Source organism: Coregonus lavaretus, assembly GCF_964263955.1.
Source record: "Coregonus lavaretus genome assembly, chromosome: 22".
Lineage (NCBI taxonomy): Eukaryota > Metazoa > Chordata > Actinopteri > Salmoniformes > Salmonidae > Coregonus > Coregonus lavaretus.
The window spans coordinates 33,633,473-33,660,555 of record NC_140009.1 but is presented as its reverse complement, the minus strand read 5'-3'; the positions used below and the strand labels follow the sequence as shown (position 1 = coordinate 33,660,555).

At 41.3% G+C, this 27,083-nt stretch overlaps 3 protein-coding genes across 12 annotated transcripts; 1 reads left to right on the top strand and 2 right to left on the bottom strand.

The window, feature by feature from the left end:
* Positions 1-9: 9 nt before the first annotated feature.
* Positions 10-8,962, bottom strand: cbx5 (chromobox homolog 5 (HP1 alpha homolog, Drosophila)). Its single transcript, XM_084187534.1, has 5 exons — positions 8,649-8,962; positions 7,850-8,067; positions 4,311-4,542; positions 3,298-3,398; positions 10-2,984 (listed from the first exon to the last, which is right to left on the bottom strand). The coding sequence occupies exons 2-5, from the start codon at positions 7,990-7,992 to the stop codon at positions 2,843-2,845; spliced, it is 618 nt and encodes a 205-aa protein (XP_084043660.1). The 5' UTR covers positions 7,993-8,067; positions 8,649-8,962; the 3' UTR covers positions 10-2,842.
* Positions 8,963-9,126: 164 nt separating this feature from the next.
* Positions 9,127-14,059, top strand: hnrnpa1b (heterogeneous nuclear ribonucleoprotein A1b). 8 transcript variants are annotated; one of them, XM_084187518.1, is made up of 11 exons: positions 9,127-9,246; positions 9,766-9,882; positions 10,065-10,422; positions 10,525-10,620; positions 10,837-10,881; positions 11,003-11,092; positions 11,300-11,449; positions 11,812-11,994; positions 12,188-12,278; positions 12,535-13,847; positions 13,944-14,059. In XM_084187518.1, the coding sequence occupies exons 1-9, from the start codon at positions 9,235-9,237 to the stop codon at positions 12,265-12,267; spliced, it is 1,131 nt and encodes a 376-aa protein (XP_084043644.1). In that variant the 5' UTR covers positions 9,127-9,234; the 3' UTR covers positions 12,268-12,278; positions 12,535-13,847; positions 13,944-14,059. The 8 variants fall into 8 exon arrangements, with proteins under 8 accessions (XP_084043644.1, XP_084043642.1, XP_084043640.1 ...); XM_084187516.1 differs by having other exon boundaries at positions 11,300-11,491; positions 13,781-13,847; XM_084187514.1 differs by having other exon boundaries at positions 11,300-11,491.
* Positions 14,060-14,137: 78 nt separating this feature from the next.
* On the bottom strand, positions 14,138-25,034 carry nfe2 (nuclear factor, erythroid 2). 3 transcript variants are annotated; one of them, XM_084187506.1, is made up of 4 exons: positions 24,818-25,034; positions 22,657-22,735; positions 20,625-20,768; positions 14,138-18,480 (listed from the first exon to the last, which is right to left on the bottom strand). In XM_084187506.1, the coding sequence occupies exons 2-4, from the start codon at positions 22,702-22,704 to the stop codon at positions 17,179-17,181; spliced, it is 1,494 nt and encodes a 497-aa protein (XP_084043632.1). In that variant the 5' UTR covers positions 22,705-22,735; positions 24,818-25,034; the 3' UTR covers positions 14,138-17,178. The 3 variants fall into 3 exon arrangements, with proteins under 3 accessions (XP_084043632.1, XP_084043634.1, XP_084043633.1); XM_084187508.1 differs by lacking the exon at positions 24,818-25,034 and adding an exon at positions 23,943-23,994; XM_084187507.1 differs by lacking the exon at positions 24,818-25,034 and adding an exon at positions 23,061-23,216.
* Between the last annotated feature and the right edge of the window lie 2,049 nt (positions 25,035-27,083).

Below are 27,083 nucleotides of genomic sequence, written 5' to 3'. Positions count from 1 at the left end.
TCCTTTGAATGTTGAAAACAGTTTACTACAATACATATAAAACCCAAATTTGCAGAGCATTTAAAAAAATTGTAAAATACACCAAATGCAGAACATTTTGAAGAAAAAAAACCATGATCAAAAATGGACTTCAAATGAAATCTGAGAGTAAATTTGTGAATAATAATAAACATGAAAAATGGACAACCGTTACATTTGTCCTGAATAGGGACGTTTCTGAAGAGAGAAGGATATCTTTCATTTGTTTCTATGACTACAGTGACAAGACAACTCAGGACTCAGTTGCTCCTATATAAAAATAAACATCACAAATTGAAAAAGAGTATATTTGACCACAATACACAGCAATCTGTCCATTATCAACTCAATGATATAGGCTCCACCAAATATACTGGAATACTTTGCCTCTATTCTGTGACTAAACAACCTTGCTCTTTGTTACCACACATTTGGATGTGATATCATGGGCAACTAAATATAAAACGTGAACACAAAAGCAAAGGCAGTGAATACAAACTCAAAGCTCTCGTTACTACATTCAACACAAAGACTGGATAGAATAGGTAGTTTAAAAAAATAATCTAATATGAAGCAAATTATGTGGATAACATTGTCTTCCCAATTTATTTTCATTATTTAGCATTAACAAGAAAGATAAAACTATAAATTCAGGTCAGGACAAATTATCTTTCTACAACTCCCTTTAAAATCAACTTACAGTGATAGCAAGTGGAACAAATACTCTGAAGGTTGTGTGGATTTCACCACTTAATACTCAAAAGCACTGAAAGGGATCTTAAAATGTTAAAAATAGATCGATAAGCATTCCCATGAAGGAACACTGTCTGGAAGTAAGCCCAGATCTGCCTTATCCCATTCTCCAACTCAGGGCACTGAGCAGAGCACTTTGGCTGAGCCATTTAGCCACAGGGTGGCATACCTTGATGAAATCATTCAGTATGCTGGTTTGGTTTCACTTTCTACTGCAGAGCATGTGGCATGCTGATTGTCAACTGACTTCTGAACTAAGGAAGGTTCGGGTTCCAATTAAGCAACGCTGTGATAACGTGTTTACTATATATATATATATATATATAGCAATCAATGGTCATTCACATTTGCAAATAAAGATGGCTTGAAACATTTGGTACAACTTTTGAAGTGGCCCGTCTGTGCATCTGTAATATTTGCTTATTTGTGCTTGTGATAAAATTGTTTGATAAAAAAAAAAAAGGTAATCAGAAGAATCCAATTCCAAGTTATGAAAAAGCAGATAATCTGACTAAATGTTCATGATCTTAGCAATGGAATCAGACCTACATGATTAGTTGACCAGGGGAAGATAAAAAACAGAAGACAATGGATAAAAATAAAATATTAAATATTGAAATGTAGGTGATACCAGCGAATATTTTGAGAAATAAAACAAGACATGGAGTCCTTACAGAGACCATATTGACCTTAGAACATCAAAGTTGGACTAAAACTACTGAACAAAAAAAGAAGCAGGGGAGATTATTCTACCAAGGGGTCCTAGTAGGTGATCTGATGACGATAAAACTGTATTTTTTCTACCGCATAACTACTGTTATGTTCGAGGTTTGTTAAGACTTGCAAGGCTGTCATCTTCCCTGGGCAAACATGTCGAGGGCTCATTCAAAGTTTCCCCAGAGTGCCTGATCCAGGATCTATTTTTTTACCTTTTAGATCACAATTAATAAGAATATATGGACAGGTGGGACCTGATCCTGGATCAGCACTCCTACTCCGATGAGACGCTTTGTGAATCCTCTATGAAAGTCCCACCTACTTCCTGGATCATGTCCCATACTGTTTTTGAATGGGATTCAAGAGTAGATCAAATTCATGAAAACACAGTCATTTAAGATGCATGTAAAATTATATTAATAGATTAATTTACTTCTGACTGATGGCTTTCATGAAGGTTTTTCAATAGTTTTTTTCGTAATCGAAAAAACTTAATAAAAGGCATTGGGTAGAAGTAAATTAATCCACTAATAGGAATATAATTTTAAATCTTAAAATGACCACGTTTCCATGAATTCAATGATATACTCTTGAATCCCATTAAAAAACAGGCCATGATTCAGGAAGTAGGCAGGAATTTTATACAGGGCACTGGATCATGCTTTTATAGACGTGGCCATTTTAACGTTAGCCCTCAGTTAAGACTACTACCTTCCAAGTCACCTTAAGATGGCTGCCTGTACCTAGACAGGGTACCACAGAATCTAGAATCGTACTTACACAATCATATCCCGTGGTGTAGTTTTTCAAACAGCAAAAATAAAAAGATATACAGAAAGGGAATAAAGCAAGAGGAAAGAAAAACCACAAGCGTCCCCAGTAGTGAGTGCAGCCCGCCTGTTTCACCACCTCCAAAACCCCAAGTCCTCCCTCATCTTTCTCAGTTTGTGTGTAAAATGGCTAGGTTGGGCTCTTTGTTATTCAGGGAAATTAACCTGTACATTGGGAAATGGAGGTGGGTATCATGAAGAAGTGGGCAATGTCCTCCATCGTTGGTTTGTGTGGTTTTTGTTATGGTCATTGCAAAGGGGTGGGGGGGTCAGTTGGTCCCAAATCGCTCCCAAACCATCCATTTTGCCATAAACCTTCAATGTTATCAGAGCTGTAAGGTAGAAGCAATGTGGTGGAAAAATGTACCACTACACTGCTTATACCTATCCAGACAAAAAAAAAAAGCCAACATATAAAGGTTAAGGCCAAGGGGAGGAATAGGGTGCGATTTGGTACTGGCTATATGAGTCTGTCTCTAGGTCGTCCCAGCAGAGTCAGGGGGGGGGGGGGTGACACTTCCTGCTTACATGCTTACAGTGCCCTTCTCCTTCTTGTCCCCGTCTTCGTGCCAGGTGAGGCGCTCTTCGTAGAAGGCTATGACGATCTGCGGGCACTTGTGATTGGCCTCCTTGGCCAGCACCAGATCTGCCTCATCAGAGTCCTTCCTGTAGCGAGAGGAAATAAACATGCTTTATTTACAGGCCTGTTACTATGATGATAGTGATGTAAAGATAATATGCTGTAGCAGACTGCTTAGGAAACAACGACAATTTAAGATTTGTCACAAGACTGGATCAGGAAAAGCAGAAAGTTCTTAAGACCCACTGTTTTAGAGGTGGAATAGTTAACAAAATCAACTTTAAGTGAGCAACCACTTCAGTTAAGCAGTTTCCGGTCACCATTTTGAAGACATTCTTAGTGGCATAATCTAGTGGACAACATATGAAGGCCAACAATGTCTAAGTACTCAACACTCACCACTTCATGAGGAACATGAGGTCTCCACAGGAGTCTGTGGCTCCAATAATCTTCTCTGGTTCCAGACCTCTCTCAAAGCCTCTCGCAATCAGGACATCATCCTGGAAGACGGGAGAAATGACCAATTATACCTCTGATCATCTCTGTTGTCATTACAAGTGAAACTTTGGCACCACAGCAGGAAACAAGCACAGAAACCAGAGAGAACAGTTGTATTTCACAAAGTCTTTGTCATTCTAGTGAAAGTTGAGCAGTTGGGTGTTGCTTACCATTTCAGTTTAAAATGAGCCATCTTCAGTTGGTTATAATTATGCAAATGAAGTTATCCAGGGAGATCAAGCTTTTGTTCTAGCCAACAATAACAATGCTGCAGCACTTGGCTGGACACCGAAGAGGTTGTTAAAAGTGTCGACTGACCTATCAGTGGGCTGCAAAAGCTGGAGAGGTAACGAATTGCAATGCAAATCACCCCCTTTCAGAACGTGATGATCTGGTTTGTAGAGTTGCATGTGGCAGTCAATTCGCATAGCTCTTATCTAGTGTAAACAACCTAGCATGGTCTATATTTTAAAAAACCCACCCTTGTTTTTGCACCAACTCATGCACTGGCTCTATGAACACTCACTGGACTCTACCCATGCATACTACACAGACCCTTCAACAAACGCACGTTCCATACGCTCACACGCATATCGACGACAGACACTTTCACACACACGCTGCTTCTGCTCTGTTTATTATCCTGATTGCCTAGTCTCTTTTACCCCACCTACATATTACCTCAACTACCTCGTACCTCCGCACATTGACTCTGTACCGGTACTCCTTGTATATAATTTCCTTGTTATTTTAATTGTGTTAGTTTCCTTTTAGCTAATTTTTCTTAGTTTTTAACTCTGCATTGTTGGGAAAAGTCTCGTAAGTAAGCATTTCACAGTAAAATCTACACCGGTTGTATTCGGCACATGTGGGTAAGGCTTTATCTACACCAATTCATGAGGTAGGGTACGCACCTCTTTTTTCCGTTTGGCCTTGTTGCTGCTCCCCTCCTCATCATCTTCAGAGTTCCTCCTCTTGCTGCTGCCTTCCTTGCTGCGGCCTGATGATCCCGCGCTGGACTTGGCACCTCCACTGCTGGGGGTGGTACCTCCGTTACCACTGCTAGGCTTCTTGTAGGTCTTCATGAACTCAGCAATGAGCTCAGGGCAGCCGAGATTCTTCTCTGGCTCCCATGTGTTGTGCTTTCTGCAAAGAATAATGCAATGTCAGAGCAAGTGCAACAAAATATTCGATAGGAGGTACACACTGCAGGGGGGGGGGGGGGGGGGTTTCTTCAGTGTAAATGTAGTATGTAGAAAATGATGGACCTATTTTAAAGAAGATCTTTGAGAACTAAAATAAAGACTATGATGAAACCATGCCCACCACCTAAGCCCCATTTTGACCCAGAAAACCCCCTGCACTGGCCGTTTCACGAGTTTCCAAATAATTTCTTTACACCCAACCCTCTGTGTGCACGAATCAGAGCGTTGTATAGAGCATGAAGGTAACCAAAACATTTCAACACTGGTTGTGAAACATACTGGAAGGCATGAAAAATAAATACCAATATGAATTGTTAGGGGTAGAAATGAGCTAGCTACTGCTACAGGAACCATATTCATGTTGCAAACATTTTTTCAAAGTAACAGCAACACGAAACTAGACCACCACAAGACCATTTTCTTTTGGGGATTTTCATCAAAATGTTATCCATGGAAGGGTCCTTTGGAGGAAGTATTGTTGACATATATTTGACATTTGTTTCTTAAATCATTATTGAGACAATTTCATTTTGGCCTTACCCAGGCCTCCTTTAAAGACGGCATGTTTCGTCTGTAGGTGCTACAAAGCAAAGTGTCAAATGAAGCTTTACGGCTTGTACTGTAACAGGAGTAGCATTTTCATTTGTTAATACTGAAAATATAAAACATGAATATTGAAAATATATACAGTACCAGTCAATTTTGGACAATTACTCATTCAAGGGTTTTTCTTTATTTTTTTTACTATTTTCTACATAGTAGAATAATAGTGAAGACATCAAAAATATGGAATCATGTAGTAACCAAAAGTGTTAAACAAACCAAAATATATTTTATATCCCCTGTAGCTCAGTTGGTAGAGTATGGCGCTTGCAACGCCAGGGTTGTGGGTTCGTTTCCCACGGGGGGCCAGTATGAAAATGTATGCACTCACTAACTGTAAGTCGCTCTGGATAAGAGTGTCTGCTAAATGACTAAAATTTAAATATACTTGAGATTCTTCAAATAGTCACCCTTTGCCTTGATGACAGCTTTGCACACTCATGGCATTCTCTCAAACAGCTTCACCTGGAATGCTGTGAAGAGGCGACTCCGGGATGCTGACCTTCTAGGCAGAGTTGCAAAGAAAAAGCTGTATCTCAGACTGCCCATCTTAACCTTTTCTTTTTATAGGCCAGTCTGAGATATGGCTTTTTCTTTGCAACTCTGCTTAGAAGGTCAGCATCCCGGAGTCTGTTGACATTGAGACTGGTGTTTTGCGGGTACTATTTAATGAAGCTGCCAGTTGAGGACCTGTGAGGCGTCTGTTTCTCCAACTAGACACTAATGTATTTGTCCTCTTGCTCAGTTGTGCACCAGGGCCTCCCACTCCTCTTTCAATTCTGGTTAGAGCCAGTTTATGCTGTTCTGTGAAGGGAGTATTACACAGCGTTGTACGAGATCTTCAGTTTCTTGGCAATTTCTCGCATGAAATAGCCTTCATTTCTCAGAACAAAAATAGACTGACGAGTTTCAGAAGAAAGTTTTTTGTTTCTGGACATTTTGAGCCTGTAATCGAACCCACAATTACTGATGCTCCAGATACTCAACTAGTCTCAAGAAGACCAGTTTTATTGCTTCTTTAAATCAGCACAACAGTTTTCAGCTGTGCTAACATAATTGCAAAAGGGTTTTCTAATGATCAATTAGCTTTTTAAAATGATAAACTTGGATTAGCAAACACAACGTGCCATTGGAACACAGGACTGATAGTTGCTGATAATGGGCCTCTGTACGCCTATGTAGATATTCCTTTTTTTTTTTTTTTTAATCAGCCATTTCCAGCTATAATAGCCATTTACAACATTAACAATGTCTACACTGTATTTCTGATTAATTTGATGTTATTTTAAAATGGACACTTTTTTGCTTTTCTTTCGAGAAAAAAAATGACATTTCTTAGTGACCACAAACGTTTGAACGGTTGTGTGTGTATATATATATATATATATATTCCACTTACCCTCACCTTATGCCCTTGGGGGAATACCCACAGCCATCTTTGCCGTCGGTCCAAACAATTAACCAAGCATGGGAAGTTGGCAACGTTAGCCGTTCAGCCCTCGTTTGTGATCGAGTATGCGAGTGTACAATTCTGTTCACTCCGGGGCCTGAAACACCCCATAATTAAAATTTAAGATGATCCACTAAGAAAAGTCTGCCAAAACTTAAAACCAACGTCAATATACAAGTGTAAGTAAAAACAAATGTAAATAAGTTAGAAACTGTGCTACTAATGCACATGACGGCACAAACATATCGTAAAAGTTTGTTTAGTTTGCTTTTGAAAACGTTAGCTAGCGCATACAACTTTCCCTGACATCACACTCATACATTATAATTTTCGATTTTCCTGGTACCATCGGATGCATAATATTCGATGTCCGCGGATGCGTGGTCTTCTAGCCAAGACACGAATTGCAATCATAATTGACTGTAGCGCATATAAAGCACACACAACAGCTACCGGTGGTTCCATGATGACTGAAAACACAACCGTGGGACGAACGAGTGACACATTTCTGCAAGTGTCAACTCATCTTACGTCATGATGCGTCATCAAAAGTGTCCATTTAATTTGTGGGTTGAGGGTGTGTCTTTTATGGGTTTGGAATGCAGCCATTGTTGAACATAACATACTATTTGCATATACAAGTTCCAGAGTAGGATCTCTGCTAGTTTTAAAGCTATGGCCCATAACTACTTAGATATGGAAAAAAAATACTTCACACGTGCATATTAATACACACTTTTCAGGCCTCTACAGCGTGACCATTTTACTCACATATGCGCCTAAATATTTTGCTGTGTGACCTGAAATTAAGGATTCTATCTTTATTACCTCAATTATCTTTCCTTGTGCTCCTAAATGTCTTTGTGTGCGCCTATGTGTGAAGTAGTACATATACAAGCACCCACCAAATTATTATATTATGTTCAACAATATATTGAAAAGTGAGCCAAATCAAGCAGTAAAGCTTTATATGACACCAGCTTTTGCTTTGTAGCACCCACTGATGGCCAAAAATGTCAAATATTCCAACTTCAATTAACCATTCCTCACTTATGCTTTAAGATACAAAACTCAAACATAGATCAACAATACTTTCTCCAAAGGACCCTTCTATGGATTTACACTTCGTGAAAATCTACAAAATCATGGTCTTGTTTTGTTCTAGTTTTGTGAGGAATCCCCCAGATGGACTTACTCTGAATAGCCTTTCCACTTAAGGAAGAATTCAACTCGGCCCTTCACCGTCCTTCTATCCAGAACCTTCTCCACAATAAATTCTTCCTCTTCTGAAGATGAGCCCGAGGCATCATCATCATTTTCACGAGTCTTCTTGCCCATGGTTTGGTAGCAGTACCTCAAATGAGTTAACAAGGGGCACGTCCCAACTTGGAAATGGAAAGTTTGAAATAAAACCTATTAAACATAGAAACAAAAGTTAAGAAATGCGTGCAATTTATATTGGTCAGCTGTTCATTGGTACTAGTTAGTTAGATAACTAGCTAGTATAAAACCATGATACAGCTAGATGATCGTCCGTTTAAAGCCAGGGAATCACTCGAATTAAAAACCATGCTAGGTTAACATTTGCTAAGTTAGCCAACACGGCTAGCTGGCAAGCATATGTTTTGCTTCATACAACACATGGCCATGTCCTCTAAAATAAATAGGGGTACATTAACTAGTTAGCTAATAGTTTTAATTTGTTCCAGTTCGCAAACGATAATGTAACATTTACAGAGAGGCATTCCAATCTAGCTAAATAGCCGTAAGCGCATGTACACTTGTGTTTGTCCCAACCCCCGCCCGGCTAACATTAAAATGAGATAGCTAGCTGTTCACCACCGGCTAAGTAGCTAACGTTAACAATTTATCAAGCGTTATCCTCAATACTTTTTACTTGAGTCTGATTGATTGCAATGTGTGTGTTGGTGGGGGGGTTGTAAGTAACTAAGATGAGTTAAGTAGCTAATAAATTGCTGTATGTATTTACTCACCCTTGCTAGCTTGAGCAGTTTGCTGGTTCGTTTTCTTGATGCTGTTGCTGGGCTTTTCGTTTCCCCTCCCCACACGACTTGCTTGCTTGCCTCGCTGTGCAAGAAAGCGAGCGCCAAAATGCACAATGGCAGAACGTGCACACGCACGAAACCGTCAAGCCAAATAACTAGAAGTTAATCAGTAAATGTTGTAGCTATGTTCGTTTAGAAATATGCTTACGTATTTTTGGTATTACTTCTATCAAATAACCTATTTGCTTATATTTATACAGACTTGCCTGGGAATGGAATTGTAATTGAAGTGACGTCTGCATAAAATGTTGATATAAAACGTAAGCCCAGACCCACCTCCGGCTGGTATCGTTTTGTTATTGGACATTGCTGATAATTGACCGCAAAATACCCAATCGGAGTTGCAGCGGAAGTGAGAAATCGAATGCAGCGTCAATAGCTAACCAATCGCTGAATCCAAGAGGTGTGTCCGTTCTATTTATTGTACTCTTTGTTTCAATTCAAGCGTCGTCTCACTCTGTCGCAGATAGTCTGTCCTCGAATAAGGCAAACGAATCGTAAGCTACCAGCCACAATGTCAAAGGAGGTACGTTTTTCCTAACGAGTATCTACATAACATTTTATGTGCTTTTAGCGTTTAATTTAACGTGTACGTTGACCAATCTAACCAAAATGGCTTTCCACTCGCGAGTATCTATTACAGCCATAGCTCATGTGGGGACGCCGCCATCTTGCAGGCCTCATGGCCTTTTATTGTTCGTGCGTTTTGCTCAGCCATTTTGCAATAAAGGACGTACCATTTCTCATTGTGTTGTGTTTAATGTTAGTCAAATCATGTAATCCATGATTCACCCATCGCATATTACCTCGTTTCTTGTTTTGGTTCACATTTGCCGAATGTACAACATGGCGCTGTCGACCCCATGTTAACGGCATCTGATATTACTGTTTGAACTCCCCAAAGTGTTTGTTTTGACGAATTTTAACTGCATGAAAATTGACCAACTGTTGGGGTAACCAATATTTCGAGTTCGCCACAATGTAGCGCTCGCTTGCTGATCTGCGTCTTTTGTTCTAAATATATATTTTTTTTTTTTCCCTCCAGGCCCCACGTGAACCCGAGCAGCTCCGCAAACTGTTCATCGGAGGTCTGAGCTTCGAAACCACGGATGAGAGTTTGCGAGAACACTTCGAACAATGGGGATCTCTTACAGATTGTGTGGTGAGTTTCTATATATTAAAATATAGCTAGCAATATTATTAACAGATGCAGGGAGAACTGTACAGGAATGGACTACAGTGGCACACTGGTTTCCATTGCTTGTGAATGAATGTTTGGTGAACCTAAATGGAACATCTGTCGATTTTAATAATATTTTGCGTTAAACTAAATCTCATCAACAGGTCATGAGAGATCCAGCCAACAAACGCTCCAGAGGTTTTGGGTTTGTCACCTACTCTGGTGTGAATGAGGTTGATGCTGCCATGGAAGCACGCCCCCACAAGGTTGACGGGAGGCTGGTAGAGCCCAAGAGGGCAGTGTCCAGAGAGGACTCTAGCCGTCCAGGTGCTCACGTCACAGTGAAAAAGATATTTGTTGGCGGTATCAAGGAAGACACAGAAGACTCCCACCTGCGAGACTACTTTGAGCAGTTTGGCAAGATTGAAGTTATAGACATTATGACCGACCGCACCAGTGGCAAGAAGAGGGGCTTCGCCTTTGTCACGTTTGATGACCATGATGCTGTGGACAGGATTGTCAGTAAGTAATTGTCTCAACACTGAATCTCTTTTGTATTGGAATGAAAATAGCTGACTTTCATGAGTTATCTGCTGGAATTTAACACAGCCATTCTATCTCCAGTCCAGAAATACCACACGGTAAATGGTCACAATTGCGAAGTGAGGAAAGCATTGTCCAGACAGGAGATGCAGACAACAGGAGTGGGAATGAGGGGTGGTAAGTACATTTGCACACTGAAAGGGACAGGAGTATTTCCTGCTTCAGGACATGTGGTCTGACCTGGAAAAACAAACACATTATAATGATGCGTCTTATTTGAGTACTGATCAGTCACTTTGCGTAATATAATTGGCAAGATTGATTTAGTAGTTCAATCATGAGTTGTTTCTATTGCGTTGAGCTGGTACTAATTGTTTGAATTTTCCTTTCCAGGCCGCGGAGGTGGCGGCAACTATGGCAGAGGTGGGGGATATGGAGGTAATGATTTTGGTCGTGATGATGGATACTTCGGTGGCAATGGTATGTTGTGGTCCTGCACCACTCTCTCCGCTTGAACCTGTAAGCTTTAACCCCTTGTGACTGTTTCAATATACTTTAGGTGATGCTGACTCGTCTGTTTCAGGAGGCAGAGGGGGTGGATATGGAGGAGGAGATGGTGGTTACAACAATGGTTATGGGGGAGGAGATGGTAAGATTTGGATTCTAGAATGGCCATTCAATAGCATTTATTTTTTATCAGGGTGGCAATTTTAGCTGGTATACAAGTAAACATGAGTCGTTACAGCAGGAAAAACCTACCACAACATACATTATATGAAAACCCACAGCAAGACTAGTCCATGTATATATTTTTTCAGATTGCAGTGTATTTAGACTAGAACTTTCCTTTCTATAGGTGGTTATGGTGGAGGCCCTGGTGGTTATGGCGGTGGTAACCGTGGCTACGGCGGAGGACAAAGTTATGGTGGAGGACAGGGTGGCGGCTACGGTGGTGGAAATGGTTATAACGACTACAACAATGGCAATGGTGGAAACTTTGGCGGCGGTAAGTCCATGGCTTCACCACAAGAAGCAGCCCCAGTTGGTGGTAAGTGGATGGCATCATAGGCTGAATTAATTCTCACACTACATTCTGTTTGGTAAAAGTATTGATCTGCTACATACTGTATGCAGCAAGCAACAAATGTTACCATACTACATCTTAGATTTCGCATGCTACAAAATCGTATAATTGTAAATTCAAATAGCCTACTAAATGGGAAGTAGTATGAGAACTCTGTCATGGCTGACTACGTTAAAGTGACGTACAAAATACACTTATATCACAGCTCTACATTTCCGTGGGCCTGTAATGTCCAGAGAACCAATTTCAGTATAAGTAATGTGGCTGTTGAAAATGTGTTGCAGGAAACTTTGGTGGCGGTGGTGGTGGCGGCAACAACAACTACAATGACTTTGGCAACTACAACAACCAGGCTTCCAACTATGGCCCAATGAAGGGTAACAACTTTGGAGGCAGCGGTGGTGGGAGCAGTGGTGGGAGCAGTGGTGGTGGTAGCAGCAGTGGCAGGAATAGTGGCCCATATGGAGGTAGGTGGCACCGACTGGCTTTAGACCAGGCACTGGTTATGAGCTGTTAACACATGTTGGTTTTGCACGCCTTCAGAGAACTTAAGTTATATAAGAATGCTTTGACTGACTTAACACACCGTAACTTGTACTTTCTGGTTGATTGTTCAGCCTTTGACCTTTTTTGTATGTTTTGTTTCCCTGTTCTTTTCAGGTGGATATGGAGGTAGCTCAGGTGGTGGTGGTGGTGGCGGCGGCGGATATGGCGGGGGCTCCGGTGGACGACGATTCTAAATGTTCAAAAGGTATGCATTTTAATGTGACAGTTTGCAACCATAACAACCAACGTGTGTAGCTGAGACTGGAGCATATTCTAGGATTTGTCTTTAAAATGTAGTGTTCAGAAACTGGGGGGCCATTCTTGTACCCTTTGATACATACAATCCTAGTAGTTGTGTTTTGATCCAAGTGTTACTAATGCTGGATCTCATGTAGTAGGTTCTGGTTAATCCTACAGTCAGTGCACAGTTTAACTTAATGTTGTTCCGTATTGTTCAACAGGACTCAGTACTTAGGAGAGGAGAGCGAGACAAATGACAGGGCAGCTGCAGGTTTACACCATAGATCTGCTCAGCCAAACAGTTGTGGCAGGTTACAGCTGCTACAAGAAGAGATGTGTACAATAGAGAAATCATGGAGGGGCTTCATAAATTTTTCTGTACTGTCAAACAGGATTCTTTCATGTTTCTGGAAAGCAAGCATTCCAATTAGGTTTTATGTAGATTTTGCGTCTGGTTTTTATTTGTGTAACTGCAACAATCAAGTTGAAATAAACCACCTTTCAGTTTTTTTAAACTGTTGTTCAGTCTTGTTAGCTTCTTTTAGGGGATTGGGTGGAAGGGGGAGGTTGTCTTCTGGTTTGTTTTAACACATTTGACTGTACACAAAACCACACTTGAATGATGAGGTCAATGACCATTCTTTAGAAGAAAGTACCAATGGAGACTCTTTCTAGCCCAATATGCTTTATTCCTTTTTACTTGAGACATTATTGGTCTGTTCCAATGCGCATACTACAGAATATAGAAAATCTCATCCCGGCACAATGGAAGGTTTGTGACAAAGTAGTGTTACCATAGCATTGAAGTCCTTGATGAACTCTAATGGATGAAGTTATGGTAGTACAAATACTCAGTCCACACAGAGCCAATCTCTTTGAGAACTGCACCAGAGACGTGAGTTGGATGGCTAGATCAGACTCGCCTGTCAGACAGCACAGCTTCCAGCAGAAGGCTAGCTTACATGATGCAGTCTTGAGGCTAGCCAGCCATGGAAGCCAGCTGAGGGAGAGACGTAGCAAACAAACCATCGCCTGGCAGGAAGGAGCAGTGTGAAGCAGGAGAGTGAGTAGCAAGAAGGCATGTGAGACTAGCAGACAGCAGCTACCAAAGCACTTAGATGCCGCCTGTAGGTAAGAAGACTTTTCCAACTACTGTTAGTTTGAATAACATGTTCTGTAGTTGGTACGAGCAAACACTGTAGTTTTATTGTAGAAATAATAGTATAGCATTAATGACCGTGTACATTTTATTTGGATGTGCAGAGTGTTTTATTAGAAACCAATGCCCCCTTCGTCTAATACAACGGCCTGGACCTTCTGCGTAACATGGTCTTTACCAGTGTCCCAATCTCATAATGCATGCTGACGTTTGCAGTCAAATGATGAAATATGATATCAGACTAACGCCTTTCAATGGTTTATCTTCTGTGATACTCATTTGTCTCCTTTTCCTCTGGTGCTTTCTAGGAAACTGACTGATCTGAAGGACTGCTACCAACGCATGATTAAGCTGAACACTGTTACGTTGCATAAAGTAAGCTACAATAACCTTTTGATAACTGTTTGGAAATATTAATAGAGATTATGTAAGGCTGTCCTGATTTTTAAACAAGGTTATGTTCTCTTCTAGGGCGACAGGAGAAAGATGCAATTGGTTATTTTTATACTGCGAAGACTGCTGTGCAGCATTTTAACCTGTTTTTACCCATTTCCTGTTTATCAATAAAATATTTTTTACAAACATCATACTTTTCCTCATTTTTATAAATACTTTTCAACTACCACATGGTAAACAATTTTCATGTTCTCTAATGTACATGGACTGTATAAAATTAACATGGAAATTTTTATAATAGAATTCCCAAATGTACATTTTGATTGAAATAAGCATTGTATCCAGAATGCGCATAGTCATATGACTGGTTCACTCGCGTCAGTGACTACAAAGTATTCACACACCCTTTTTCCACATTGTTACAGCCTGAATTTAAAATGGTTTAAATTGAGCTTGTCACTGGCCTACACAATACCCCATATCAAAGTGGATTTATGATTTTAGAAATGTATCTAATTCAATGAATTGCTGACATGTCTTGTCAAGTATTCAACACCACCCTTTGTTAGCGCAAGCTTAAATTTCAGGAGTGGAAATGTGCTTCGGTTGCATGGACTGGGCAGTAAGTAAAACAATTTTTTTTAATGATTCCGTAAGTTGAGCAGGGTATTTCAAAACTGATTTTTACCTCAAAGACCAGGGAGGTTTTCCAATGCCTCGCAAAGGGCACCTATTGGTAGATATTAAATTAGGAAAAGCACACATTAAAATTCCCTGAGCATGGGTAAGTTACTAATTACACTTTTGATGGTGTATCAATACACCAAGTCACTACAAAGATACAGGTGTCCTTCTTCCTCTCTGGCAACAGAGTAAGGGAAGCCATTCAGGGATTTCACCATAAGGCCAATAGTGACTTAACAGTTTAATGGCTGTGATAGGAGAACTGAGGATGGGGTCAACATTTTAGTTACTCCACAATACTAACCTAAATGACTGACAAGGAAGCATGTACATAAAATATTCCAAAACATGCATCCTGTTTGTAATAAGGCACTAAAGTAATGTGGCAAATTAACTGTCCTGGTTTTATTGGTGCTATCACAATGGTAAAATTATCAAAATTAAGCCTAATTGTTTTTACAATTCATTGTTCAAGGTCACATTTAATATTGGTATGGTCACTCAAAGTGGATATGGTGGTAGGATGTAATCAAAGACAACAGTACGTACTCATACATATCAGTGATATGGGAGTATACATTACATAATTAGGACAGAAATGACCATCCTGATTACCACTCCCAGTTTGTTTTGTAGAGCATTTCAGTCTCATTAGGATGCTGGTCTCTCTCTTCTCTGTATCACTGAGTGTACCATTCCTCTCTAAAACTCTGTGATTACTCTCCTTTAAGGAAAACTATGAAAACAGCCCATTAAGGATTTCCATACTCTTAACAGCTCTCCTGGGACGATTTGCATAAGTTCACATTTAACGTATGGGTTTAGATCAGTGAAGATTGTGACCGCAATTGCTTAGTAATCAAAACAGAGAACTTGACAGCCACTAGCTCTATAATAAACACCTGTTGAAGTCCAGAGGTCCTAGATATTCTCTTGAGCTTTTTCTGACCCAAATTGTTAGATAAAAAAAAAATGCAAAGCATTTTTCACACAGGTGTTTGCAGCAGCATCCTGGTAACACATGTATACCTATTTTCTTTCTTGTCAGTTCTTTTTCCTTTAAAGGGACACTTTGTCTTTTATTATACATCATAGTCCCTTGTAGCTCAGTTGGTAGAGCATGGCGCTTGCAACACCAGGGTTGTGGGTTCGTTTCCCACGGGGGGCCAGTATGAAAATGTATGCACTCACTAACTGTAAGTCGCTCTGGATAAGAGCGTCTGCTAAATGACTTAAATGTAAATGAATACAAAGCATTATGTTAGGGGCAAATCCAATACCATATTTTCAAGCATGGTGGTGGCTGCATTGTTATGTGTATGCTTGTCATCGGCAAGGACTAGGGAGTTTTTCAGGGAAAATAGCTGTCTAGTAATGATCAACAACCTACTTGACAGAGCTTGAAGAATTTAAAGTATAATGTGCAAAATGTATAATGTGCAAAGCTCTTAAGACTTACCCAGAAAGACTCTCCGCTGTAATTGCTGCCAAAGGGGCTGTAACGTGTTGACTCGGGTGTGAACACTAATGTAAATTAGATATTTCTGTATTTCATTTTCAATGCATTTGCAAACATTTCTTAAAACATGTTTTCACTTTGTCATTATGGTTTATTTTGTGTAGATGAACAAAAATATAAACGCAACATGCAAAGTGTTGGTCCCATGTTTCCTGAGCTGAAATAAAAGATCCCAGAAATGTTCCACACAAGTGTATTTCTCTCAAATATTGTGCACATTTGTTTACATCCCTGTTCGTGAGCATTTCTCCTTTGCCAAGATAATCCATCCACCTGACAGGTGTGGTATATCAAGAAACTGATTAAACAGCATGATCACCTTTTGCTGGGGACAATAAAAGGCCACTCTAAAATGTGCAGTTTTGCCACAACACAATGCCACATATTTCTCAAGTTTTGAGGGAGCGTGCAATTGGCATGCTGACTGCAGGAATGTCCTCCAGAGCTGTTGCCAGACTATACCAACGTCGTTTTAGAGAATTTGGCAGTACGTCCAACCGGCCTCACAACTGCAGACCCACGTGTATGGCATCGTGTGTTCGAGCGGTTTGCTGATGTCAATGTTGTGAACAGAGTGCCCCATGGTGGGGTTATGGTATGGGCAGGCATAAGCTACAGACAACGAACACAATTGCATTTTATTTTATTCTGTGCAATTTCAATGCACAGAAATACCGTGACAGGATCCTGAGGCCTTTTTATTTTTTATTTTACTGTATCTATTCTCAGTCGTGAAATCCATAGATTTGGGCCTAATGCATTTATTTTAATTGACTGATTTCCTCATATGAACTGTAACTCATATGAACGGTTGCGTTTATATTTTTGTTCAGTATATTTAATCAATTTTGAATTCGGGCAATAACAACAAAATGTGGAATAAGTCAAGGGGTATGAATACTTTCTAAAGGCACTAAGTATTGATTAGTTTGTATAACGGTGTCATTTTAGCTGCCATTTTATCTGATCTCTACATACACTGTTCCATGGTTTTGTATATAAATATACTTAATGGCACTTATTGTACTGTAGATTTATCAACAATTTCATATTGGTATATAAACTGAGGCAGTATACAATAACTGTCCAATAGATTTCATCTTTACATTATTCTCCATCCAACACTTCACTACGAGGCACCAAGTATACATTCCCATCAGGGGTCTGCTGTAGAGAGTAGTCATCTATAGAGTAGGGATGCCCATCCTCATCCCGGAGCTGAGAAAAGACTTCAACATACAAGTCTGTGAGGCGGTGTTTAACAATAGCCAGGTTGCGTTGGAAGTCCAACCTCTCCCTAGCCAGGTGTTCCCTCTGGGTCTGCAGCTGACCCAACTCCCCCTCCAGGTAAACAATGTTCTCCAGCTTCCTCTTCCTGCAGTTCTGGGCTGCCACCTTGTTCTTCCCCCGCCGCCGGATGTCCCTGACGAGGGATAGCTGGGTGTCCGTGAGGGTGTACTGTGTCAGGAGCTCGTTGAAGTCGTCCACAGGTAGGTTGATGATGTTCTCTAGTGGGAAAGGGATCTTGAGGGCGAGGGCTCTGCGTTCATCCCGGCTCAGAGGGACAGGAAGAGGGTTACCTCTGGGTTTTACATAGAACGCCTGAGGAGAGCTCTCTCTGGTGGCAGAGCTGTTAAGATGACGGTCGTTCAAAGCACTGGGTAAACCCTGTTTATGTTTCATTGACATGGGAGGCAGGAAGTGAGGCTGTGGTTGCATTTGGGATGGTTGCGTTACAGGGAAGTAAGAGGAGTGCAGCCCTGAGTAGTGGTAGGGGTGATTGGGATGCTGCTGATAGTCCACAGAGTAAAGGAGGCTAGCTCTCCTACCTTGCTCACCCATATTCTCCATCTCCCTGTGACTATAGTTCAGACCAACCTCTGTGCTTGAATAAGCAGGTACACCAGTAATGGCATCATCTGGTGAGGCTAGTGGTGGGCTGGACCCCAGAGATAGGCCAGAGTCAGACTCCAGATCATCTACAGTGCGTGGTGGGTGTTTGCTCTGCCCCTGACCTGTCCCTAGCATGTACTGACCCGGGCCCTGAGAGAGGCCAGCATTGTCGTTTCCAACAAGCCCCTCGCCACCGACACTCGGCAGATTCAAATGTTCTAGAAGGCTCATCGGCGGTGGCTGCAGAGGGTTCAGAACTCTGGGGTTCAGCTGGGCTCCAGAATGTCCGTACAGTGCCTCTTCTGCTGCTGCCCTGGTGGCCTGATGTTGGCAGGCTGGCATTACTTTAGAGTAGGATCCCTCATAAGCAGCATCAGGATTTGTCTCACCACCACATGGGAGGGGCTCTGTATGAAAGTGAGACTGAGCCATGCCATAACCTCCCAGAGAGATGGGCAGCTCCATGGGATGGTACTGAATAGTTTCATATGGGCTGTCATGTGGGACCTCAAACTCCTGAAATGAAAAACAAGGTAAGGATCATTGGCTGACGCTTTGTCTATGGAAAACTATGCATCATTAGTTTATCATTACTAAACTCAGCAAAAAAAGAAACGTCCTCTCACTTAACATGTGTAAATATTTGTATGAACATAACAAGATTCAACAACTGAGACATAAACTGAACAAGTTCCACAGACATGTGACTAACATAAATGGAATAATGTGTCCCTGAACAAAGGGTGGGGGGGGGGGAGGTCAAAATAAAAAGTAACAGTCAGTATCTGGTGTGGCCACCAGCTGCATTAAGTACTGCAGTGCATCTCCGCCTCATGGACTGCACCAGATTTGCCAGTTCTTGCTGTGAGATGTTACCCCACTCTTCCACCAAGGCACCTGCAAGTTCCCGGACATTTCTGGGGGGAGTGGCCCTAGCCCTCACCCTCCGATCCAACAGGTCCCAGACGTGCGCAATAGGATTGAGATCCGGGCTCTTCGCTGGCCATGGCAGAACACTGACATTCCTGTCTTGCAGGAAATCACGCACAGAACGAGCAGTATGGCTGGTGGCATTGTCATGCTGGAGGGTCATGTCAGGATGAGCCTGCTGGAAGGGTACCACATGAGGGAGGAGGATGTCTTCCCTGTAACGCATAGCATTGAGATTGCCTGCAATGACAACAAGCTCAGTCCGATGATGCTGTGACACACCACCCCAGACCATGACAGACCCTCCACCTCCAAATGGATCCCGCTCCAGAATACAGGCACATTGTCGCCGGTGATGTCTGGTGAGGACCTGCCTTACAACAGGCCTACAAGCCCTCAGTCCAGCCTCTCTCAGCCTATTGTGGATAGTCTGAGCACTGATGGAGGCTGGTGTAACTCGGGCAGTTGTTGTTGCCATCCTGTACCTGTCCTGCAGGTGTGATGTTCGGATGTACCGATCCTGTGCAGGTGTTGTTACACGTGGTCTGCCATGTGCAGGTGTTGTTACACGTGGTCTGCCACTGCGAGGACAATCAGCTGTCTGTCCTTTCTCCCTGTAGCGCTGTCTTAGGCGTCTCACAGTACGGACATTGCAATTTATTGCCCTGGCCACATCTGCAGTCCTCATGCCTCCTTGCAGCATGCCTAAGGCACATTCACGCAGATGAGCAGGGACCCTGGGCATCTTTCTTTTGGTGTTTTTCAGAGTCAGTAGAAAGGCCTCTTTAGTGTCCTAAGTTTTCATAACTGTGACCTTAATTGCCTACCGTCTGTACGTGTCTTAACGACCGTTCCACAGGTGCATGTTCATTAATTGTTTATGGTTCATTGAACACGCATGGGAAACAGTGTTTTGAAGCTCTGTGAAGTTATTTGGATTTTTACGAATTATCTTTGAAAGACAGGGTCCTGAAAAAATGATGTTTCTTTTCTTGCTGAGTTTATATGAGTTGACAACAAATAAAACAATTCTACAAGTTTGCAATTGAGTTTTAAAGAGCTGTGTGTATTTGTGAACATGCAAAAGTATATATCATAGAATAATTAATAGATCAGCTATGGGGAATGGTTGAGTGTACGAACTGAAGCTGCAAAGTGTATTAGTATGGTGTGGGGGGCCAGGCTACCTTAATAATAAGTCACCTGCTAGCTATAGCACACAGTTCACCTCCACCTTGGTATACCACCCATAACTCATGCAGGTCTCTCTTAGGTGTGTTATCAGGTTTCAAGTGGAAACAGGTGGTCATTGTACTGTGCAGGGAGCTGCCCAGATGCTTGCAGCGTACAGTACTGCGCTTGCCCCCTCCCCCTGCCTCTTTATCCTCCCTTCACTCAATTGGCCCATTCTTTTGTGTGTGTTATCTGAGTGTGTTACTTTTTAGGTGTGAATACTCAGCATTGCCTTAGATTAAATGTATATACATAAACGCGACGCTACTGTGGTTGGTTTGCAGCATTGTGTATATCGGTGTATTCTGTCTGTTTGTGGTTGCCTAATTCATCTCACACAGTAAGGATATCGTAAACAAATAACTATAGTTTTTCAATATGGGACAACCAGCTGGGTGATGTAAGCAGAAGATGAGAGAGAGCCTCAATCAAACTCAAATCAAATTTTAGCTATATGGCGACGTAATTGTCAGGTTATTGAATACTCATCCTCCTACCTGAAGCTCAGTGATGGCCATCAGTTCCTGCCAGGCCAAGTCCATCTCTTCGTCGTGTGGGTGGGGGGCTCCATGTGACCGGGCTCCAGGGGCATGGGTGGGCATCGACACCCCCCCACACAGCCTGCCAGGATTTGCCACGCCCTGGAGAATAAAAATGAACTTATAGCAAATCACCTTAGATATTGATAGTGGCTCATAACAATTTGTCCAATTTACGTGCCATAAGAAGTGGAAACGACAGGTACTTCCTGGTACTTGCTTCAAATAATTAAACACAATCGGTAACAACCTGTCATTAAATCATATGTACAGTCGTTGTCAAAAGTTTTGAGAATGACACAAGTATTGGTCTTCACAAAGTTTGCTGCTTCAGTGTTTTTAGATATTTTTGTCAGATGTTACTATGGTATTCTGAAGTATAATTACAAGCACTCCATAAGTGTCAAAGGCTTTTATTGACAATTAAATTAAGTTTATGCAAAGAGTCAATATTTGCAGTGTTGACCCTTCTCTTTCAAGACCTCTGCAATCCGCCCTGGCATGCTGTCAATTAACTTCTGGGCCACATCCTGACTGATGGCAGCCCATTCTTGCATAATCAGTGCTTGGAGTTTGTCCGAATTTGTGGGGTTTTGTTTGTCCACCCGCCTCTTGAGGATTGACCACAAGTTCTCAATGGGATTAAGGTCTGGGGAGTTTCCTGGCCATGGACCCAAAATGTCGATATTTTGTTCCCTGAGCCACTTAGTTATCACTTTTGCCTTATGGCAAGGTGCTCCGTCATGCTGGAAAAGGCATTGTTCGTCACCAAACTGTTCTTGGATGGTTGGGAGAACTTGCTCTCGGAGGATGTGTTGGTACCATTCTTTATTCATGGCTGTGTTCTTAGGCAAAAATGTGAGTGAGCCCACTCCCTTGGCTGAGAAGCAACCCCACACATGAATGGTCTCAGGATGCTTTACTGTTGGCATGACACAGGACTGATGGTAGAGCTCACCTTGTCTTCTCCGGACAAGCTTTTTTCCGGATGCCCCAAACAATCGGAAAGGGGATTAATCAGAGAAAATGACTTTACCCCAGTCCTCAGCAGTCCAATCCCTGTACCTTTTGCAGAATATCAGTCTGTCCATGATGCTTTTCCTGGAGAGAAGTGGCTTCCTCGCTGCCCTTCTTGACACCAGGCCATCCTCCAAAAGTCTTCGCCTCACTGTGTGTGCAGATGCACTCACACCTGCCTGCTGCCATTCCTGAGCAAGCTCTGCACTGGTGGTGCCCCGATCCCACAGCTGAATCAACTTTAGGAGACGGTCCTGGCGCTTGCTGGATGTTCTTGGGCACCCTGAAGCCTTCTTCACAACAATTGAACCTCTCTCCTTGAAGTTGTTGATGATCCGATAAATGAAAAGATTAGGTGCAATCTTACTAGCAGCAATATCCTTGCCTGTGAAGCCCTTTTTGTGCAAAGCAATGATGACGGCACGTGTTTCCTTGCAGGTAACCATGGTTAACAGAGGAAGAACAATGATTTCAAGCACCACCCTCCTTTTAAAGCTTCCAGTCTGTTATTCTAACTCAATCAGCATGACAGAGTGTTCTCCAGCCTTGTCCTCGTCAACACTCTCACCTGTGTTAACGAGAGAATCACTGACATGATGTCAGCTGGTCCTTTTGTGGCAGGGCTGAAATGCAGTGGAAATGTTTTTTGGGGATTAAGTTAATTTTCATGGCAAAGAGGGACTTTGCAATTAATTGCAATTCATCTGATCACTCTTCATAACATTCTGGAGTATATGCAAATTGGCATCATAAAAACTGAGGCAGCAGACTGTGAAAATTAATATTTGTGTTATTCTCAAAACTTTTGACCACGACTGTAGTTTTGCTTGTTTTAATGAATAAATTGTATATCTTTGTATGTATATGGTCTATTACACTACATGATGCCACAGCCCTCCAAAATAGGAAATATCCGAGCCAGGACAGTTTATTTCGGTTTAGCATAATAGTGTGAAAAGCGTATCCGATTCACCTCACTGTGTCTCCTCAATGGGAGCACATAGTTGGCTGCTGCACACATTCAGGACAGTCTGTGGTAGCAGCGCCCCCTCCTGGAAGAGACAGACAGTGACAAAAATTACCATCAGCTATTCAGCCATCAGAATATGTTGAACTCTAAGGATTCAATGCGTAGTTGTGAACAAACAAGGAAAACACTCATCTAGACGAAGTCTCCTCAAAGCAAAAACATTGCATGTTAAAATCATTATAGAAAATCATGCTATACTATTGTTATACTATTTGCCCTGCAGAAAGATGTACATACAAATAATAATAATAATAATAATAATAATAATATGCCATTTAGCAGACGCTTTTATCCAAAGCGACTTACAGTCATACAAAACTGTAGACCCACTGTGACATGTAACCTACTATATGAGTGTTTGGTTGCTATTCTGTGTTGAACTCTTTGGGACATGCGACGGCCAGGCACACAGAGTTCCGTTGGGCTGGATCCATCCTATCAGCTGAGCTGTGGTGCTGCTATGCCAGACACTGATAAGGCAATCTCCCGGGAGACAGCACAGCACAGCGTTCCCTCCGCAGCAGCAGCAAACTGGGGCTGGGGCCTAACCGCAGTCATGCTCCATATAGTAAAGTGAAAGTCAGAGAGGGCTTTATAACCTTTATAAAAGGTTTAACCTTAAGTCTGGGACAGCACATTAATAAGTCCTCATTTGAGAGTAGCAGACAGTACATTGTCCTGGTTTTTATAGTAATTATACCATGCATGAGTTCCATATTTAGTTATGTGGATTGAAGTTGGCACTATAGAATGCAAGGTATTGACTAAGATACTCTGGATGAAGAGAGTTCATGGTCTAACTTTTGCATCATCCAGCATTTGCTCTCATTCCTCACTGGCTTTGTTTGGATCTCAACAAATACTCAGGAACAGAGCAGGAATTCTCTGCAACAGCACAATTATGACCATTCCATCTTCCATGACCACAATTGTTTATTTACTTGAGGGGATCTTTCCTATTTTTTCACTTTCTATCTCCTCAGCAACACAAAATATTTTCAAGCAATCTGGATATGCCAAGTTTCCATGATTAAAGATCTTGGTGATAGAGCATATCATTTACAACATAGGATACATTGCTGCTTCAGAGTAGAACACTTCATGATGAATCACTTAGTCTCTCACACTTGCACTCCACTCTACATGTATCTCTCACAACTAGCAGGTGATGGCTCTCACCTGAACACTGTTGCAAAGATGTGACATTATCCCACAAAATACCCACTCACCTAATTCATCAAACCAACTACACGTTCATCCATCGTTGTATTTCTACTATGTGATCTGTAGCTACAGGTTCCCATGCATAGCGTAACCAACATGGATGGGCTTGTAACTCTCATCATATCCTGCCACAACCACTGTTATGTTTGTGGTGATGCTTCCTAAGGCTGTTTCCTCTAGTACTGAGGGGACAAGGTTACTTGGCCTGTCTAACCAGAACTCTTCTTACGTCAGGTGTTGCATAAACAAGAATATCAGTTGTGAGCACATTGGCAGGGAACCGGGATCCACTAGACTACATTTCATATTTTAAGAGAAAAATACATGTTCTATATCTGTATGCAAAACCCATAGACAGTAATGTGGATAAGATTAAATGATGTAATATGCTATTTGTATGGGTAATCCTTCTTAACAATGGACAGTGTGGTAACTTTAACATTAATTACTGAAGAGGGAAAAAAAAGGCTTGTGAGTCAATGGTTCACCAAATAAATGGCTACAATAAGTGCTCTGGCCCAAATGCTTTCTACTCTTGAAGATGACAGTTTGATTAGAATGATATAATATACCTGTCCTTCAGCTTGAGCATATGATTGTCATACTTGTTTGTGACTAGTTTTGAATTAGATATAATGGCAATTCATTGTCAAATGTATGTTTTCAATTAAGTTGCATTTGTTCTTTGAATAACCGCTTCTTAAGTTTGTAGGACCTGTTTTGTACATTAATATGACAAAGTAACAATGAGTGCATTCAAAACTGATAATATTTTACACTGGAAACAGACCTGAAAGAGGCAGCAAAGCAACCTTATCTGGCAATGAAAAAATATAAGCTGCTAAAAAGCTGTAGAGAAGGGGGTTGTGAAAGAACATACCTGAGCAACATGTCTCTGTGTCTTCAACAGGTGTTCAAGAGAAAAACATCTTCAGAATGACACATAAGAAAAATAATCCTGGTGGAGATTTTTTATTTTTATTTAAAAAAGTGAAACAGAATAAAAAAGTGTTTCTATTCAGTTTAGTGAGGACGTCCGTGAATTTGTCCTCTTTTAACCAACCATTATAGGGAGTGCATGTGATTTCACTCTCTCTCACTCTGTCTGTCTCTCTGTCTCTCTCTAGCTCTCTGCTCTGCTTCACAGACAACCCCCAGCATAAATGGGATGTCTCTGCCTGCAATGTAAGCAACCTTCCTGTAAAGCAGCAACCAATGTCCCTTATTTCCCCAAAAGAGAAAACCACAAACCAAGGGCTTGACAGACCCACAAGCAACCCGTTGAATCACCTTTTAAACCAAGGCAAATAGCTTAGCTACGATGAATAGATGTTTACATGTTGACTACATTCTGTGACAAATTAACCATTAAATGATACAAGATGATGCACAAATCTTTACACAAATATAGCAGGTCAGGACTCATCTTCCTATAACTAACCAAACCCTTACAAGAAAATGTCCCTGAAGAAGTCCTCTGAAAGGAGAGGTTTGTGGAGTGTAATTTGGAGCACCTGGAGTTAAACCAACCTGGTATTGCTGTTAGAGAGGGCCCTGTGCATGTGGGGGCAGGGGTGGGTTGCGACTTAGTTTAGTAGGGATGGAATGTACACCTCCACCAGGTAAGAAAGGCCACATTGTTCCTTTATCTGGCAGAGCAACCACTAAGGGGGAGAGAGGAGCAGGCAGAGAATGGAGGGAAGCGTGTCTTACATAGCAGGTGACCAGTAGAGTCCTACTCCAACACATGGTGTATGCATAAAGACAAGCCTAACCATCGTAAAACTAACATTAGCACTATAGACATTTCATTAGCCTTATCAATACACAACCAGGAGTTTGTAATAAGCCAATTTAACTCTTATAAATCATTTGATGAGCTTGGTGGAGTAGTTGTACTTCTGTGCAACAATGGATATACAGTCAAAAGGGCTGGTGTGATATTCTCATATTACAAATCTATATTCATAGTAATGACATGCAACATTTATGTTTATCCCTAAAACAACATGAAAGGGGAATTATATGATGGGTTTATAGAGGTGGGGTTCATATTTCAAAAACGTTGATTAAACAACAAAATACATCTAATGACTTTTAATCATGGGGGAGAGTGGGGTAAGATGAGCCACCCTTGTTTCTATGAAACCATACACAGCGTTTATAATTTGACCAAATATTTAGGAAGAGCCTGTGAAGGAAGAAACCATATGCAAAGTGGTAAGCAAGTTAGGTAATTTAAAAATATATATTTTCACCAAGTCAAATTAATGTATTGTGTTAGAGGTTTTAATGACACTTGTATCTAAACCAAAACATATACTTTTAAGATTGTTCTATACATCAGTTGGTGTCTCTATAAGCTTTAATATGAGGTCCTAAACCTAGCATCAAAGTGCATCATTGTAGCTGTGTGGGTAATACAGTAAGTTGGGTTGAGCCATTGGCAAGTTGAGGAAATTGAAATGTTTTCTTCCCAGGGCTAATGCAAGGCATTATTCGCTGGGATATGAGGTAACAGCAGGGCCTGGCCTATGTTAAAGTGTTAACAAAAGTACAAAGTGTTTGTTAGGTGTTAAGCCTGTGTTAAAAGATGCTTAAAATTATAAAAGACAAACAAGTGATTGTGATTGTGTTGAATTGTGCTTAGGAAATAAAAAATAAACAAGGTTTTAAAAGGGTAGTAGTAATATTTAATTCAGTACAGAAATGTGTAGGCGGCCTAACTTAGCCTGTCCCGCAGCTCAATTTACCCCATACAAGCTAAGTTTTGTGATGTTTACAATGATTTCTGATTATTTCCAGGGATACACAACATCCTGACATATATGTAGATACTGTATCTTTGTTAGAAAGAATACTGTATTTCCCTTGACAGTGATGCTGAATGTAAAAAAATGGCTCAACTTACCCCGTTCTCCCCTACACATAACATAACAAGTTTGAAAACGTCCTATTACAAAGACAGATCCCATCTCCAAGCCACAGCTTATTATGTTTTTGTGTTCTCTAAACATGGGAAGAGTAGGAGGCTGACAGAGTCAACAGAGGTGGGTGTTTACCAGGAATCAGAGAGAGAAGGGACTTCCCAACTTCCTAGCACCCAGACCCTTACTCACCCATCTCCTAAGGATGCCAGAGAGCAG

Excerpts from the sequence above, each read along its gene's own strand:
- nfe2 (XM_084187506.1), bottom strand. The coding sequence starts at position 22,704 with ATGTGTGCAGCAGCCAACTATGTGCTCCCATTGAGGAGACACAGTGAG. Across the intron at positions 20,769-22,656 it reads CATTGAGGAGACACAGTGAG|GGCGTGGCAAATCCTGGCAG; the intron begins GTGAATCGGATA and ends TTTATTCTCCAG. Across the intron at positions 18,481-20,624 it reads TGGCCATCACTGAGCTTCAG|GAGTTTGAGGTCCCACATGA; the intron begins GTAGGAGGATGA and ends TTTTCATTTCAG.
- hnrnpa1b (XM_084187512.1), top strand. Across the intron at positions 11,093-11,299 it reads TGGTTATGGGGGAGGAGATG|GTGGTTATGGTGGAGGCCCT; the intron begins GTAAGATTTGGA and ends TCCTTTCTATAG. Across the intron at positions 11,995-12,187 it reads GAATAGTGGCCCATATGGAG|GTGGATATGGAGGTAGCTCA; the intron begins GTAGGTGGCACC and ends TGTTCTTTTCAG.
- cbx5 (XM_084187534.1), bottom strand. The coding sequence starts at position 7,992 with ATGGGCAAGAAGACTCGTGAAAATGATGATGATGCCTCGGGCTCATCT. Across the intron at positions 4,543-7,849 it reads AAGTGGAAAGGCTATTCAGA|AAAGCACAACACATGGGAGC; the intron begins GTAAGTCCATCT and ends TATTCTTTGCAG. Across the intron at positions 2,985-3,297 it reads CTCATGTTCCTCATGAAGTG|GAAGGACTCTGATGAGGCAG; the intron begins GTGAGTGTTGAG and ends CTCTCGCTACAG.